The sequence below is a fragment of the Malurus melanocephalus genome, unplaced genomic scaffold (assembly GCF_030028575.1).
Source record: "Malurus melanocephalus ecotype Western Australia unplaced genomic scaffold, MMel_1.1 scaffold_88, whole genome shotgun sequence".
Lineage (NCBI taxonomy): Eukaryota > Metazoa > Chordata > Aves > Passeriformes > Maluridae > Malurus > Malurus melanocephalus.
Window position 1 is genome coordinate 1,296,371 of NW_026623320.1, and position 13,815 is coordinate 1,310,185.

The 13,815-nt window shown below is 40.8% G+C and overlaps 1 protein-coding gene across 2 annotated transcripts in view; it reads right to left on the reverse strand.

Moving 5' to 3' along the window:
• Positions 1–4,069, reverse strand: part of OCA2 (OCA2 melanosomal transmembrane protein) — a 181,446-nt gene extending 177,377 nt beyond the window's left edge. The window contains exons 1-2 of one of the 2 annotated variants that reach the window (XM_057368091.1): positions 3,739–4,069; positions 2,465–2,555 (exon numbers count right to left, since the gene is read on the reverse strand). In XM_057368091.1, coding sequence (XP_057224074.1) covers positions 2,465–2,503 — 39 coding nt within the window. In that variant the 5' untranslated portion in view covers positions 2,504–2,555; positions 3,739–4,069. Of the gene's footprint in view, positions 1–2,464; positions 2,556–3,738 lie in introns of those variants that run through there. The other variant, XM_057368092.1, reaches the window with a different exon arrangement.
• Positions 4,070–13,815: the final 9,746 nt, after the last annotated feature.

Below are 13,815 nucleotides of genomic sequence, written 5' to 3' on the forward strand. Positions count from 1 at the left end.
AAAATCCCCACAAATTAAAAAAAAAATTAAACAAGAAAAAATTAAACAAGAAAAAACCCAGCCCTGCTGTCCTTTGTGTGAAGCAAACAGAAAGATTACAAACTAGTCTATTAAAAAAGAATAATCAATTCTGTTGTCAATTTARAAATTGCAAGTTATAAGACTCATAGTGCCAAGATTATTTAATTAAAAAAAGAATGCAGCAGATGCATTCTCTATGTTACATTAAACCAATAATTGTAATGATATGTGTAAAAGAGGTGAAGTTTTCTGCTGCAAGCACTTGATGTCAGAGGAGAGAAATGGTTAGAGAAGACTTCAAGCATGGCATCCCACAGGGTGTGCTGGCAGTGCTATAGATCAAATAAATGCAACAATAATTACCCTTCCCAAAAGAGTAAAAATTTGCATGAGTTTATGCAAATTAGCAAAAGGCAATGAGCATCAAATGAGATCTCTACAGCGTTGAGACAACTGACACTGCAAGCCTCTGAAGTGACSTATCACCATGAAAGAAGATAAGGGCAYCTGCTGTCAAGGGATRGAGGGAGAGAGGGATGGTGGAGATGGCTAGGGAATGGCAAGCATACAAAAAAATCCTGGGGAGGACAGATGTCTCCATGCTCTCCTTTGTCCTGTGCCATGTACCYAATGAGAGGCTTTTATGAAACTTCAATAGCCCCTGGACCTTTTGCCCTTCCAGATGCTCCATTAGTAAATGTATCCTCTCTGACAGAGAAGTCTAAAACCCCAGAAATCCCCATTGTGGCTGTTGCTGCCAATCATCAAAGACTCCTCTTCAGTACTTGTTTTACTATTTTTATAGGCTCCTGAAGTACCACAGACATGGTACCTAAACCCATTGAATGCTGCAAAAGGATTTCTGCCAGCCTACAACTTCTTTTGATTGGTGCYATGAAGATGATGCAAACAAGCTGATGCATGCAAGGAAAAGTCAAACCAGAAGACACTGTACCCTGTACAGAAACACCCATTCATTTGCTGAAAAGGAACACAACTTAGATTTCCTCGCAGGCTATCTGTACTCACTGAAAAAGACACCCCCTTTCTGCTCTTTTTTTGCTAGGAGAAAGATGGATGTATTTGTATTTCTGCAGAGATCAAGACATTCACTCTTTTCAACAAGATCACAAGATCAGGGCTAAAGCATGGAAAACATGAAAACCCAGATGCTGATTTATGGSTGAATACATTTTTGTGTTCAACATACCTCAGACTGAATGGATGGTTTTGGCAACAACTATGCAGCATAAAAGTTAAAGCAACTGTGATGATCCTACAGTGACCACATTAAAAAAAGCAAACATCTGCCAGCCATTAACACAAAGCTTTCTGAGGCTTCTGAGATAATGTTCAATTTGTCCCTGCTCAGAGCAATGACACACAGAGTGCGCCTGTAGGAAAACAGCAGGATTATTGAAGTATTCCCTCTCCTTTGCCCAAAATTGTAGGAAAGGTCATCTAACCTTTGCCACAAAGATTTCAGCTGTTTTCTAAGTAGGACAGGCTGACAGGGTTTTGTAAAGCTCTTGCACAAAAAAAACAGATCATCCCTGCATTGACAGGCAAACTTCATTGCATTATTAACATTGTGTAAACAACAATATTTGCTCTCGTCTCAATGCCAATTTCCCCCTTTTTAAAAAATTGAATGAAATAAGCAGAAATTAATACAGTTCCTACCTGTCCCCTAAAAAGTATATGGCTGTTTGGGGCTAGACTACAAAATGCACAAAAGTAATTTACAAAATCCCAGTAGTTTAATTATTATGTGAAAGAGCAATGGCCAAATCTTAACAGTATGAGCTTGAAGGCTTTCTGCTGTAACAGGATTTAGCAATAACTTTTAATTGGCAGTTCAAAGTTAATCCACAGGGGAAAATGTGATCTGGCAAAAGCACTCAGTCACAGAAYGAAAAAAAAARRAAAAAWYMAAARGRAAAAAAAAMCAGCCCACAACTCTGRGATTTCTTTTCTCAGTATTTTTTTAGTTSTTATTGTTATTGGGAAACATTATAGAAGTAATTGTTGCACTATCTCAATCTAACAAGGCTCTTCTGTGATACATTTTGTCCCTTTTGTACTTAATTTCTCYACCAATGAAAAAGAGGGCAAAAGTTAAAAATATTCAGTTCTCCTAGTATATATATGTGTGTGTGTGTATATATATATGTATACATATATATATGTATATATGTATATATATGTATATATATATATAGCTTTATTTAACATACCTTCCGAAGGGGAAATCATAAGCAAAAACCTTAGACTAATACTGCCCTATTCCCTTTTTTATCCCTTGACATCAGGCCACCAGCCTAAAYTTTCCTGCTTCTACTCAAACAACATCCAAAATGTTTGCAGTGAGGAACCATTTCTCCTCCTAGATTTAGCCAAGGAAAAGCCCWTAACACAGACAATTCTTCTGGATTGTACTCACTAGGATCTGTTCAGCTCTAAATTTCAGCAATTCCGCCATCCGTGGTTTCTCTTCTTTGTTCCAGTGATGTTTCAGACTAAYTCATGTTGTTCTGTTTAACACAAAAAACAACATATGGATGCCTCAAGAGAGAACTGATGAGGTCCAAACCAGCCTCCCACCCTCAGACAAAATTCTGCATTGAAAGCTGAGCTTTTGGTAGCTCTTGGCAGTTGCCCTCGTGCAGCTACTAGGAATTTAGCATGTGAGAAGACCAACTATTTTTGTGAGAGTTCAGGAAGCAAGTGYYTGTGCTCCATCTATAACCATACTGRGWAATACAGAAAGATTTCYTATATGTTAACTGAACCACAGSTCTCAAAAGCTGCAGCTCTTCAACATCTATTTCCTATGACTTATAGATTTTACTTAAAAAAATATATACATATAAACATTCCCCATTTAAGTGACTGATCCCCTGACTTCTCACCGTAAGTTTCAYTGAAAACCAAATATCCACAGCTAATTTGTAAAACCTCAAGCTCTTGGGAAGCAGGGCAGTTTTACCCTCTTACCCTTTCAGCAAAAGCAGGGCTGAACAGAACAGACCAGCCCATTGTTGGTTTGCAGACTGCTCCCTTGCTGGCAAACTACTCCAGCAAGGTGACTGCAAAAATCACAACAGCTTGTTACAAATATAGCCAACACGAGTAAAATCCATGAAAAGGAATGCTTCAGAAAAGTTTTTCATATTTTATGAAATCATTTTATTTGAGAGATTTATTCACTCCACATCAATTTGTTATCTCCAAACACAGATCTAAATAAACTTTTTAAACATGAAACTTCATGTTTTACAGAACATCTCATAAAAAAAGTAAGCCTGAACTTCTTTCCTTACACATAAATGGAGTAGGAAGGGCAACAATAATATAAATTAACAATAGCAAGAAGTTTGAATCCTTAAAAAATCACAATCTAAAGTAAGTTTMAACAACCTTTTAAATATGAAATAATCTAGGAAAGGTGAAATTTTGAGAAAATGTAAAGGTAAAAGGGAACATAACTAAAAAAATTGAATATTATAACATATACTCCATGTGTCTCACTGATGTTTTAAAATGCTGAACACTCAGGTACATATAAATGCTGTCCAGAGTCCCTGCACTAATTGCAAAGTTTGTCCAACTTTTAATATGAAATATTTTATTGCACATATTAAAGGTTATCCTCACAAAATAATTGCATAAAACTTTTCTAGGAAACATTTCTTGTAGAAAAAAAATGCATTTTACCTTCTCTTTCGAAGAATTCTTCAAGAGGTTCTTTTGTTTGAAAAGAAAAACCAACAAAATTTAAAATAAAAAAAAAGCAGAGATGTCAAAAATAAAAGACTTGGTTCAGCTGATGGAGCCAAGAGATGCCACTTGCTTTCTGAAGAGAGATTTTATTTGGATAAATGACTTTGTCGCTATGGAATCCAGCTCAGTTCTTTGTAGTAAGCATCTCTGGATGGAGAGAGAGTGACATTGCATTCACTGCACACTCATAAATGAAGCAGGAATTCCCAGATTTGCCATCATGTGATTTCAGTGAGGAACTARCACTCGACTCTCTCCCAGCACCCGTTACTCTCTGCCCAAACACAGCTCTTCCGAAGCCTGAGGTGGACGTAACAAGTGGCAAAGAGAGAAASAGCACACAGATCTTGATTAGCTTCACTGAGCAGACAATTCTGACATTTTAGGCAGAAAACAGGAGAACAGAGAAGTGCCATTGTTAAACTGCCACAGAAGTTATAAAAGAACAGATTTAGCAATTCTCACTAGGAAAAACTGGGCATACTGCGGGGGGAGTTTTATGGGAGGGAAATTCACATTTTCAGCCATCAGAAATTACTGACAAGATTATCCTGACAAATACTCATTCTTTATACTGGAATTTCAAAGGTTTACAAATGCCATTGCAGTACTCTGTGATGATAATTAAGCAACACGTCAGCTAAACCTTTTTTGTCTGTATCAGACAAAAATTGAAAAAAGAGAATATAATCTATACTCTACATACAGTATCTGCCAACTGGAGAAACAGATGCTACATTGATTTCATAGCTACAAGTAGAAGAGTGCAAAGGCAAATAATGCATCATTTATTCCTTACAAAGAGAATTATKCTGTTGACATTTTGCCTTGAATAACTGCATGTTATTAAAGAGCAATGATGCTTTCTGCTAGCTGAGCATTCCTAAGGAAGCAACTGTCACTGAAAGATGAGTAACCATTTCTGACCTTCTAACATTTAAATATGAGATGAACACTTCCTGCTCCATCAGGATTATCCATAAGGTCATCARTAGTTATCTCCAGTGTTCCCATTTGATGACCATCATGGATGCACATCCATGTCCTGCCTCCCTTGATTCTCGGGAGAGCCGCTCACTGCCAGAGTTKGGTGAGAGAATGTGATAAGGTGGGCACTTTTCTATTAAAGTGTTCAGTTTGTGCTGGAGGTACTTAATCATCCAAAAGCGTGTTTTTCAAAGCTTTTTTCTTCTCTTTCATTTTTATTCATAGGCTGCAGACTACATGCAATACATGCTCTTCTATTGCAAAACAATATCTGATTGTCTACAAACACCAAGGTGACAATAGCTTAAGATACAGAAAATTGATTTACACTCCTGTAACTCAAGAAGAGCTTCTTCATGTTTTTGAAGGAAAATCTATTTACACCATTATCACAGTACAATTACCCCCTCACTGCAGTAGTGTGGCAATAGATCTGCCAGCATGAGACAGACTTTTTTAATCACAGAAAACATAATTTCCATGAAAACATCAATTTATAGGTAGTTTCTAAACATACAGGTGTTCTACCATCCAATTTTATGCAGACAAGTAAAACTAGTTCTTCTTTCAAAGATTATTCTGATTTTTAAAAAAATAATACTCCCTTTATTAAGATAAATTATTCACCTTCAACTTTGTAACAATTCATTAGTGTTTCTATTGCTTGGGTGCTTCAGCCAAGGATAAGGACCCCAAAGCTGGAGATACTGTAAAAACACAGAAAAAGATGGAGTGTCCCTCTTTAGAGATCATGTAAAATGCAGAAGAGAGCACAGTAGGGARCAAGTAAGATATCACTGATTTGTACAGTAATTGTAGGATTTCCAGAGGGCACACATGAAAGGSGTACAGATTGTTCTGTTTACTGTAAGAGTTCACCAAACAACCATCACCACATTTAACCTTCATTTTCATTAAGACTTGTACTACATCACTGGGTTGGCCATGATAACAGTAGAAAGACAGGCAGAAATCCAGAGAATTAGTGCGAGGATGCCACACACAGCAGAGCTGGCAGGCAACTCCAAATAGTAGCAGGTTATTGGCATGTGGAATACAGTGGCCTTTACTGCGYTCATAGTAAACATTTGTGATATTCTCATTCATTCCAGAAATACACTGGAGTGGTGAAAACTGGGGACACAATGTTGTTGTATTCCTTGCATTGCTAGAAAGATTTGCTTTTCTTCCCTATTAGTAAATTTAAGGGGAAAAAGCAAAGAAACTTATATGTTCGTACAAGATGAAGTGGTGCTTGCTGCTGAATGTACCAAGTGGAAGAAACATCATGCCTTGCACTTGCACAAGAATTTCTAATGGGAACAAAAAGATATGCAGTGCAGGCAGCAGACTCTAAGAAGGGACACCCTGATCACAGCCAGCTGTCCACTGCAGGATGAGCCYAAAAACTTTCCAGACTGTATCAAMTCTATTAAATATGCCTCCACTCCCRAAATGTGGYGAATAAATGCTGAGTTCAGACATGGAGACCTTCTACTTAAGACATGTAGATGTAGTGGGGATGAAGCCTGGGGGACACAGTAAAGAATTCTTCCAGAGTGACAGTTCTGCCTCTCCTGCACAATGAATAGGAAGAAGGAGATGCCTTTGCAAGGGGTCTTTCTAACCAGGAACAATTTGTTTTCCATAAGGAGATGCCCACTCTGAGGCCATACTGCTGTTCTTCTCCAGTTGCATCAGGCAGATGCACCCCAGGCTCAGACAAGCAGGAGCCAAGCTGTGGCTGGGCTCCATCCTCATCTCTCTCTTCTATTCCTTTCTCCTTCAGTTGCTTTTTTTCCTGCTTGTTTGTTCCTGGCTCCTCTTCTTGTTTTCTACCCCTGTGAGGGCCTGTCCACATGGATGGTGARAGGAGTGGTAGCGAGCAGAAGTGATGAAAATACAGAGACAAAAAAGCCTGTTTGCTGAACACCAACCTGAAATGGGCTGGATGGGGGTTTGAGCAGCCTGGTCCAGTGCAAGGTGTCCCTGTCCATGGCAGAGAGTTTGGAACAAGATGCTCTTTAATGTTCCTTCCAACCCAGAACATTCTGTGATTCTCTATGAGCCAACAAACTTTAATGAAAGATTTACCTTTCCAGAGAACATGGGAACAAGCAACTCCTCCAGGCAGGGCTGCAGCAAGGAAAAAGAGAGGAATACCATCTCTGGCAGCCAACACCATGACCTTTTTTTTTTTTTGTTGAAGCTAAGACAGAGATAGAGGTTCATTCAGTCCATGGTGATATTAAAGAAACCTACCCCGCACTCTGCTACTATTGGAAGTCTCTGAGGGATWCATATCACACTACAATGGTCATCACACTGGTCAGCCCAGCACCGAGTGTGCCTCACCAGCAGTGGTCTGGCCCACAGGAAAAGCAGAGCATCCATGAACTTTTGATCTTTGCTCAGAGTGCACTGATGGCAAGGACACGGACACACGTACCAGGCCTGTTGTCTGTGCCTGGATGTGCTCTGAAAAGCTCACGCAGCAGGTCATGGGATGTGRGCAGGGAAGAATGCAGATAACAATGGTACCCTTTCAGCTTTGAGCCCTGAAAGGTGGCATTCAGAGCCTGCCTGACACTGCTCTTGTTCCTGGCCATAGCCCCTGGCTCAACAGCTGCTCCACAGGCCAAATGYTGCCCATCTTCACAGGCCAGGGAGCTGCTGGGCACCTATACCTTGCATCAGGGGCACAAGGGCAGGACAGCAGTGTCCAGGTGATACAGAGACGTCTCCCAGGACCATTACATTACTCTCTTTAAGAGAAGATGCAAATAAAAGAGCATCTTTTATGAATAAGCWCATACGTCAAAAGAAGCATGAGACAGTAGTTATTTAACAAGGGGAGCTTCATGTTCAAAAGTCATCCCTTATCCTTASGATTAATCATAACTCAGCTGAGACAATTACAAAGAGAAACCTTTATCTGCGTGGATCTCTTATTTAACACAGAGAAACAAATCCTGAATGGCTCCAAATTCTACATCTCTCTGCACCTATGCTGGTCTCCACATCTATTCCAGAGTAACCACATACACTCCCTCTCCACTTTCCCACTCTGCACTGGTCTGAAATGGGGCACTATAAATAATTACTCCAGGACTGTTAAACTGGTGTCCACGTAGAGGCAAACCTTAGTCTTAAATGGGGTTATGGAGCCATTATTTCTGTGTGTGAGGCAGAGCAGAGAATGAAGARGTGAAACTCTAGCAAAAACCTCTAGCAGAGGCGAAACTAATTTGCTTAAATTGCAAAGTTTTCTGAATTTTTCATAAAAGGAGGTAGTTGACTGCTAAGRCTTTTCAGTGAAGTTTAACAGTGGTTCACAAGCTTTTTCTCCCCATCAAAGTTACACATTCCTCTACAATTTTTTTTTCAAAATATGTGTATAATTAATAGCAATACATTAGAATTAATAATACACACATATTTTTATATGACATTGCTAGGAAAGTCATAACATTATTACATATTATTTAACATGTCCCAGTCCATCTTACAAAATCCATTGTGTCAGTTTGGTTGAGCAGAAATATCTCTACCTCAGCATTTGCCAAACTGGTGAAAATAATTTTCTTTCCAGACTCTTTAAAGCAGCGCTGGTTTTCATAAGCTCACCTATAAGAACATCTCACCATAAATCCTTGTCTCCATATTGGACTTGAACAGAGGAGAGTATATTTCACAAGACACTCATTTTCATTTTATCTGGCAGTTTTTGTGTCTGATCTTTTACTCTCTACTGATGTAACTTCATCAGACCAAAAAGCCATACTGAAAGAAAAACATCTCTGCAACACTTCCAGGGACACCTCCAGGGACTTTGGCCAACCTCGCATTTCCAATGATGCAAATGTTCATCTCTGAAGGGTGGGTCTGGTCACACAGGGTGCTGAGGACTGCTCAATGCTGSCAGTGCAAAGTCCATCTCAGTGGCAGAAAAGCATCATTTCACGTCATGACATGGGTAGCTCAGCTGATGAAAGACCTCTGTCATGCCAAAATCTCACCCCTGCATAGAGCCCCTTCTCAGAGCAGACTGTCATTCCCAAGTTGGTTTTTCAAGCTRGTGGATGCTTAACCCAGGCAGGTACTTTGCAACCCCTCGCAACCCGGCAGAACCCTGGTTATGATGTTATTAGGAACTGCTGTCTTCCTCAGGCAACAGACAAGCCACTGAAAACTCATGAAGTGACCCTAAAACCAGCCATGTCAATAAATGAGTGCTCAGTTGTTTAACTTCACCTCTCCCAAAAGCAGCAGAAGTGAATCCAGGCTCTGATGGGTAGAGGGGGCACTGACTACTCCTGCAAATGCTGCTGTCTCAAGGTTGTTTTGAGACCATAAAATAACCTACATCTCCCCAAGGTGCCGCAGAGCAGTTGTTTTATCTTCTCCTGTGAGGCCTTAGCAGCAATTGCTTCCACTCCATAAGGGACGAGAAGGTGATACTGCCCGGCAAGAATAAAGCCTTGGCTGTGCCAAAGAGCTGCGTGTAGAGATAACTTGCATCAATACAGCCTGTGTGTTGAAACAGCTTTTCTGTACAACACAGGAACTTGAATCTCCTGACTCCTGGTCCTGTGCCTTAACCACAAAGGAAGCTTGAAAATCTCCCACATGCTTGTCCTCCCCGGTCATGCCTATACAGAGGTATTTTATCCGCACAGCAAACTGCCTGAGACCAAGGAAGATGGTCTTGGAAATAAATATCAACCTGGTACTGACATCCTGCAGCACACAGGCAGTATTGTTGTGTGGAATCCAGACTGAGAGGCAAGCCTAGCACWGAAGCCAAAAGTGATTCCACCACAGTCTGTCCTGTCTTCTTACATCTTTTATCTAACCTTCTAGTAACTCTCCTTCTGCATTCCCTATCCCATGTGTACATGTGCCACAAGGACTGAGTGCCATCCACCAACAAGATCCATGTGGGTGTGTGGGAAAAGTGCTGCCACAAGAGGAGCCTTGGCATCAGCTGCTGGAAGAGATGAGGGTCTTTAAGTCTTTTTTTCCAAAATGCAAAATTTCAAAGGTTGCTGGGCAATTACCCCCTACATAAGTAACTCTTGTCACAAGTACCACAGCCTGGAGCCTGGTCAGCATCTTTGCCAGGAAGCAGCAGCCCCCAGGATCTCTCCAGGATCATAGGCAGGAAGGTGCCTCATTTCTACTCAAAAGTTTGTTCTTTTCCTGGTTTTGTCCAGCCAGTTTTCCCCCAGGAATCCCCTGTGCTCCGCAGGAGCATGGAGGAAGAGCAACTCACTCAAGGGAGCCCAAATTTCACTGCAAATACCCACACAGGTATTTCATGCAYGTGATTTCTTCCTCCTGCTATGCACAACACTCCATAACCCACTGACTTCTGCATTGCTTAGGTCAGACAGTCCTCCCATCAATAAACCATATTAATTAATTAATAATAAGTATTTTGGACATGGACCCTGTTCTGTTCTCTAGGGCGTTTCTAGGTCAATGTGATGYAACTCATGAAAAACACAAGAAGCAGCAGAACCAGGAAGGCCATGTGAGGAGACTTGCTCAAACTCTTTCCAGTTTAGGAGAAACCTTCACATTTTGCCAGTAAAACACTGATGTTGCACTTTCTTGCCTTTTTTCCCCTAGGAGTTGCTTGCCAAACAGTATAACAAGCTCAGCTGACCACCAAACCACATTGGCAATTCTTGCCTTCATGAAGTGATGAAGTTGTCACAGGGAAATAAGAAGAGTTATAATCCTATCTTACACTTTATTTTCTGGAAGTGCTGTACCCCATACTTATTATGGTTTATTGTCAGTAATAAATACATGCAAGTGACCATACAAATTAAGTTTCTTTTCTCTTAACACTGACCACTTACAAAAGASAATTCTGGAGTATTTTACATTATATCCATGTCCTCCAAACAGATTTCTCCAAATGCTTCTGCTGAGATCTTTTCTAGGTACGATGCTAGTGCACTACACACAAACTCACTGGAGACAGCTGATCAAAGATGATCAGTCAGGAAACAACTGAGACAATTCTACTCTTTCTTTCTGAGAAATCTTCACACAATCGTGTTTGCTGACCATCAGATGACTAAATGCAAAGCTGAAGAATGGTGCCTTGCAGATATACCATCAGCATTCACATTTGAGACAGACACAAAAACCAGCAGAATCTTTTCCAAGTATAAGGAGCATCAATTCACAAATAGTTTCTGGGTCACATTCACAGCTATGCTGCTTTGTTGCACTTTTCACTTAAGACAAGGACACGACACCATGACAGAATATTTTTTCCACCAATGCCACACCTTTCAACTCCAGTTGAGTAAAAAAAAGTTTAAATTAACACCATAATTTTTAATAAGGCTTGTTGGGAGATTAACCTTGAAAGCCARCATCTACAGGAAACTACATCTGTACATTTTCTTGAACCTAACAAAGGAAAATGTTTTTATCAATTAAATCTTTGGAATACTTCCACTTCCAATGCTTCCACTTTTTCTAGACTACTGCATGATTTAGTTTTGCACATATGCTGATTAAGATGCTTGTAGGGGAGGCAAGTATATGCTTTCCTGAAAACTAGTTTCACTAACACGTTGAGAAACCTTGTCTATGATTGTAAATGGGTCACATCACCTGAACACCCTGATGAGACTCAATGACCCCCTGTCCKTATTCAAAGGTTGTTTAGCAGCCTTTAAGTAGTTTTGGAAGGTTGAGCCCTTTTCCTTCTCAGACTATGAATTCACACCWAAAAGCCCATTAAGAGCAAATCCCATTTTTTGACCACTTGACACACTGTTTTTTTTCATGAACAATTTAACTGGCTACTCAGAAACATTAAAGAAGGGGTGGTATCCTCCTGTTTAGAAAAGGCAAAGGAATCTTTGGCAGCAAGCTGGGCAGCTTGGTTAAGCAGGCTTAAAACTGAAGGACTCAGGTGGCAGAGTCCAGTGGCAATACTCCCACCATCACAACCCCCTGGGGAATTAGCCAGGCCAACAGGAGCAGGACAAAYGTTCCTCAGGACCAACCACCTCAAGTGTATGTATACCAATGCATGCAGCYTGGGGAGAAAACACATGGAATTGGGGYTCTGCACCCAGTCAGAAATTTATTATGTAAGGAATAACTGAACTTATGATAGSAATAACTGAAACATGGTATGGCAGCTCACACGGCTGTAGGATCACATCAGATGGGTACAGGCTACAGGAAAAATGGGTGAATACACATGGACAACTACAACGGCATTGCCAGGGTTCACAGAGATGAAATTAGAAAATCAGAAGCACAGCTTTAACTGAAATTGGTTAGAGATTTAAAAAAAAATAAATAAAACCCACAAAAAAGGTTTCTTGAGGTATGTAAACAAGTAGCAGAAATACGAGAAAATCACAGACTTGATGGGCAATAGGAGAGATTAATCAGTCACCAGCAATGCTTAAAAGGCAGAAGGTCCCAGCTTTCYTTCCCTCAGTCTTTAACAGAACTGTTGGGCCTCTGGCCTTAGGAACAAAAATCCAGGGTCATGCAAACACAGACTCGTCCTCAGTGAAGGAAAAGTTGCATGTCAATTGCTACAGGAGCTCAACMCCTACAAATTGRKGGGCCCTGACATTATCYAYCCAAGAGAACTGGCTGAYGTCATTATGGGTCCACTGTCTACAACCTCAGGGAACTGTGGAGATCAGGGGATATCCCAGAAGGCTGCAAGAAGGCTAATGTCATGGCTAACCCCATCTAAAAGGAGGTCTTAAAGGATGATCCAGGAAKTTACAGGCTCATCAGTCTTACTTCAGCCCCTGGGAAAAGTTATGGAATAAATCCTCCTGGGGGGCTGTCACAAGTCGATGAAGGCCATGACTGGGAAAAGCCAGCAGGGATTCACGAAGGGCAAATTGTGCTTGACAAACCTGATCCCTTCTTACAACATCCACTGGCTTGGTCGACATTGTCTACTCACTATGAATGAACAGTGTGCTGCTGCAGCAAAGAAACCCATCGAGATGCTGGGTTACAGTGAGATGGACATCACCAGCAGAGATAAAAGCAGCCTTTATCCCACTTGGCACTTGTGAGGCCACACCTGGAATACTGCGCTGTTTTGGTCCCTACTGTGCAAAATGCTGTGTACAGGCTGGAGAGGATTCAGAGAAGGATCACAAAGAGGATCAGAGGACAGGGAGGCCTGTCATGTGAGGAAAGGCTGTAAGAACGGGGTTTGTTCAGCCTTGAGAAAAGAAGCCTTATGGGAGACTTTATCAGCATGTTCAGTGCCTACAAAGAAGATTGTGACTCCTTGTAAAAAAGGAGTCTCTTGGAAAAGAGAAGGGGTAATGGTACAAATTATTCCTGAGGAGATTCCTATTAGAAGAGAAAAMTTTTTCACTGAATAGCCTTACCAGGGAAGTGGGAGACTCCCCAACATGGACACCTTCAAGATACAGCTGGCAGAATGCTGAACCACCTTGTCTAAATTGTGCTTTTGCCAGTAAAGGTTGGAACAGATGACCCTTGCAACCCCTTCCAACCTGATAATCTATGAAATGTTCTAAGTCAGGCCACAGGGGACAAGCATTCCCTAAAAAGGTGCCTGACACTCCTCTGTTAGGATAGGAAAGCAAAGGAGGCATAATAAATTTTTTTACAGTTCACTAATTAACAATGCAAATGGATTCCTTACATAAAGGATACTTCCTTTCAGCTTTTCTTGGATAGAAAAGCCTGGCGTTGTTTTTCTTTCCTGTAAGCAAGTTATAAAATCCATGTTACAGTAGACCATATGCTTCTTCAATAGGGCTTGAAATTCAAGAATGGCAACAGAACTTGGTCCAAGTCCTTGGACTGAGATTTGGGCATGACTCATTCATCCCATCTCCTGAAAAGCTGAGTACAGAATCTCTTTGAACAAGTTGGATGCCCAAAGGGTTCTGGTGTCACCATGACGAAGGGCACCAGACGACCACATGAGCACTTCTTTACTACTTCTTCACTCTTTACCCTCAGGAGAAATTCAAT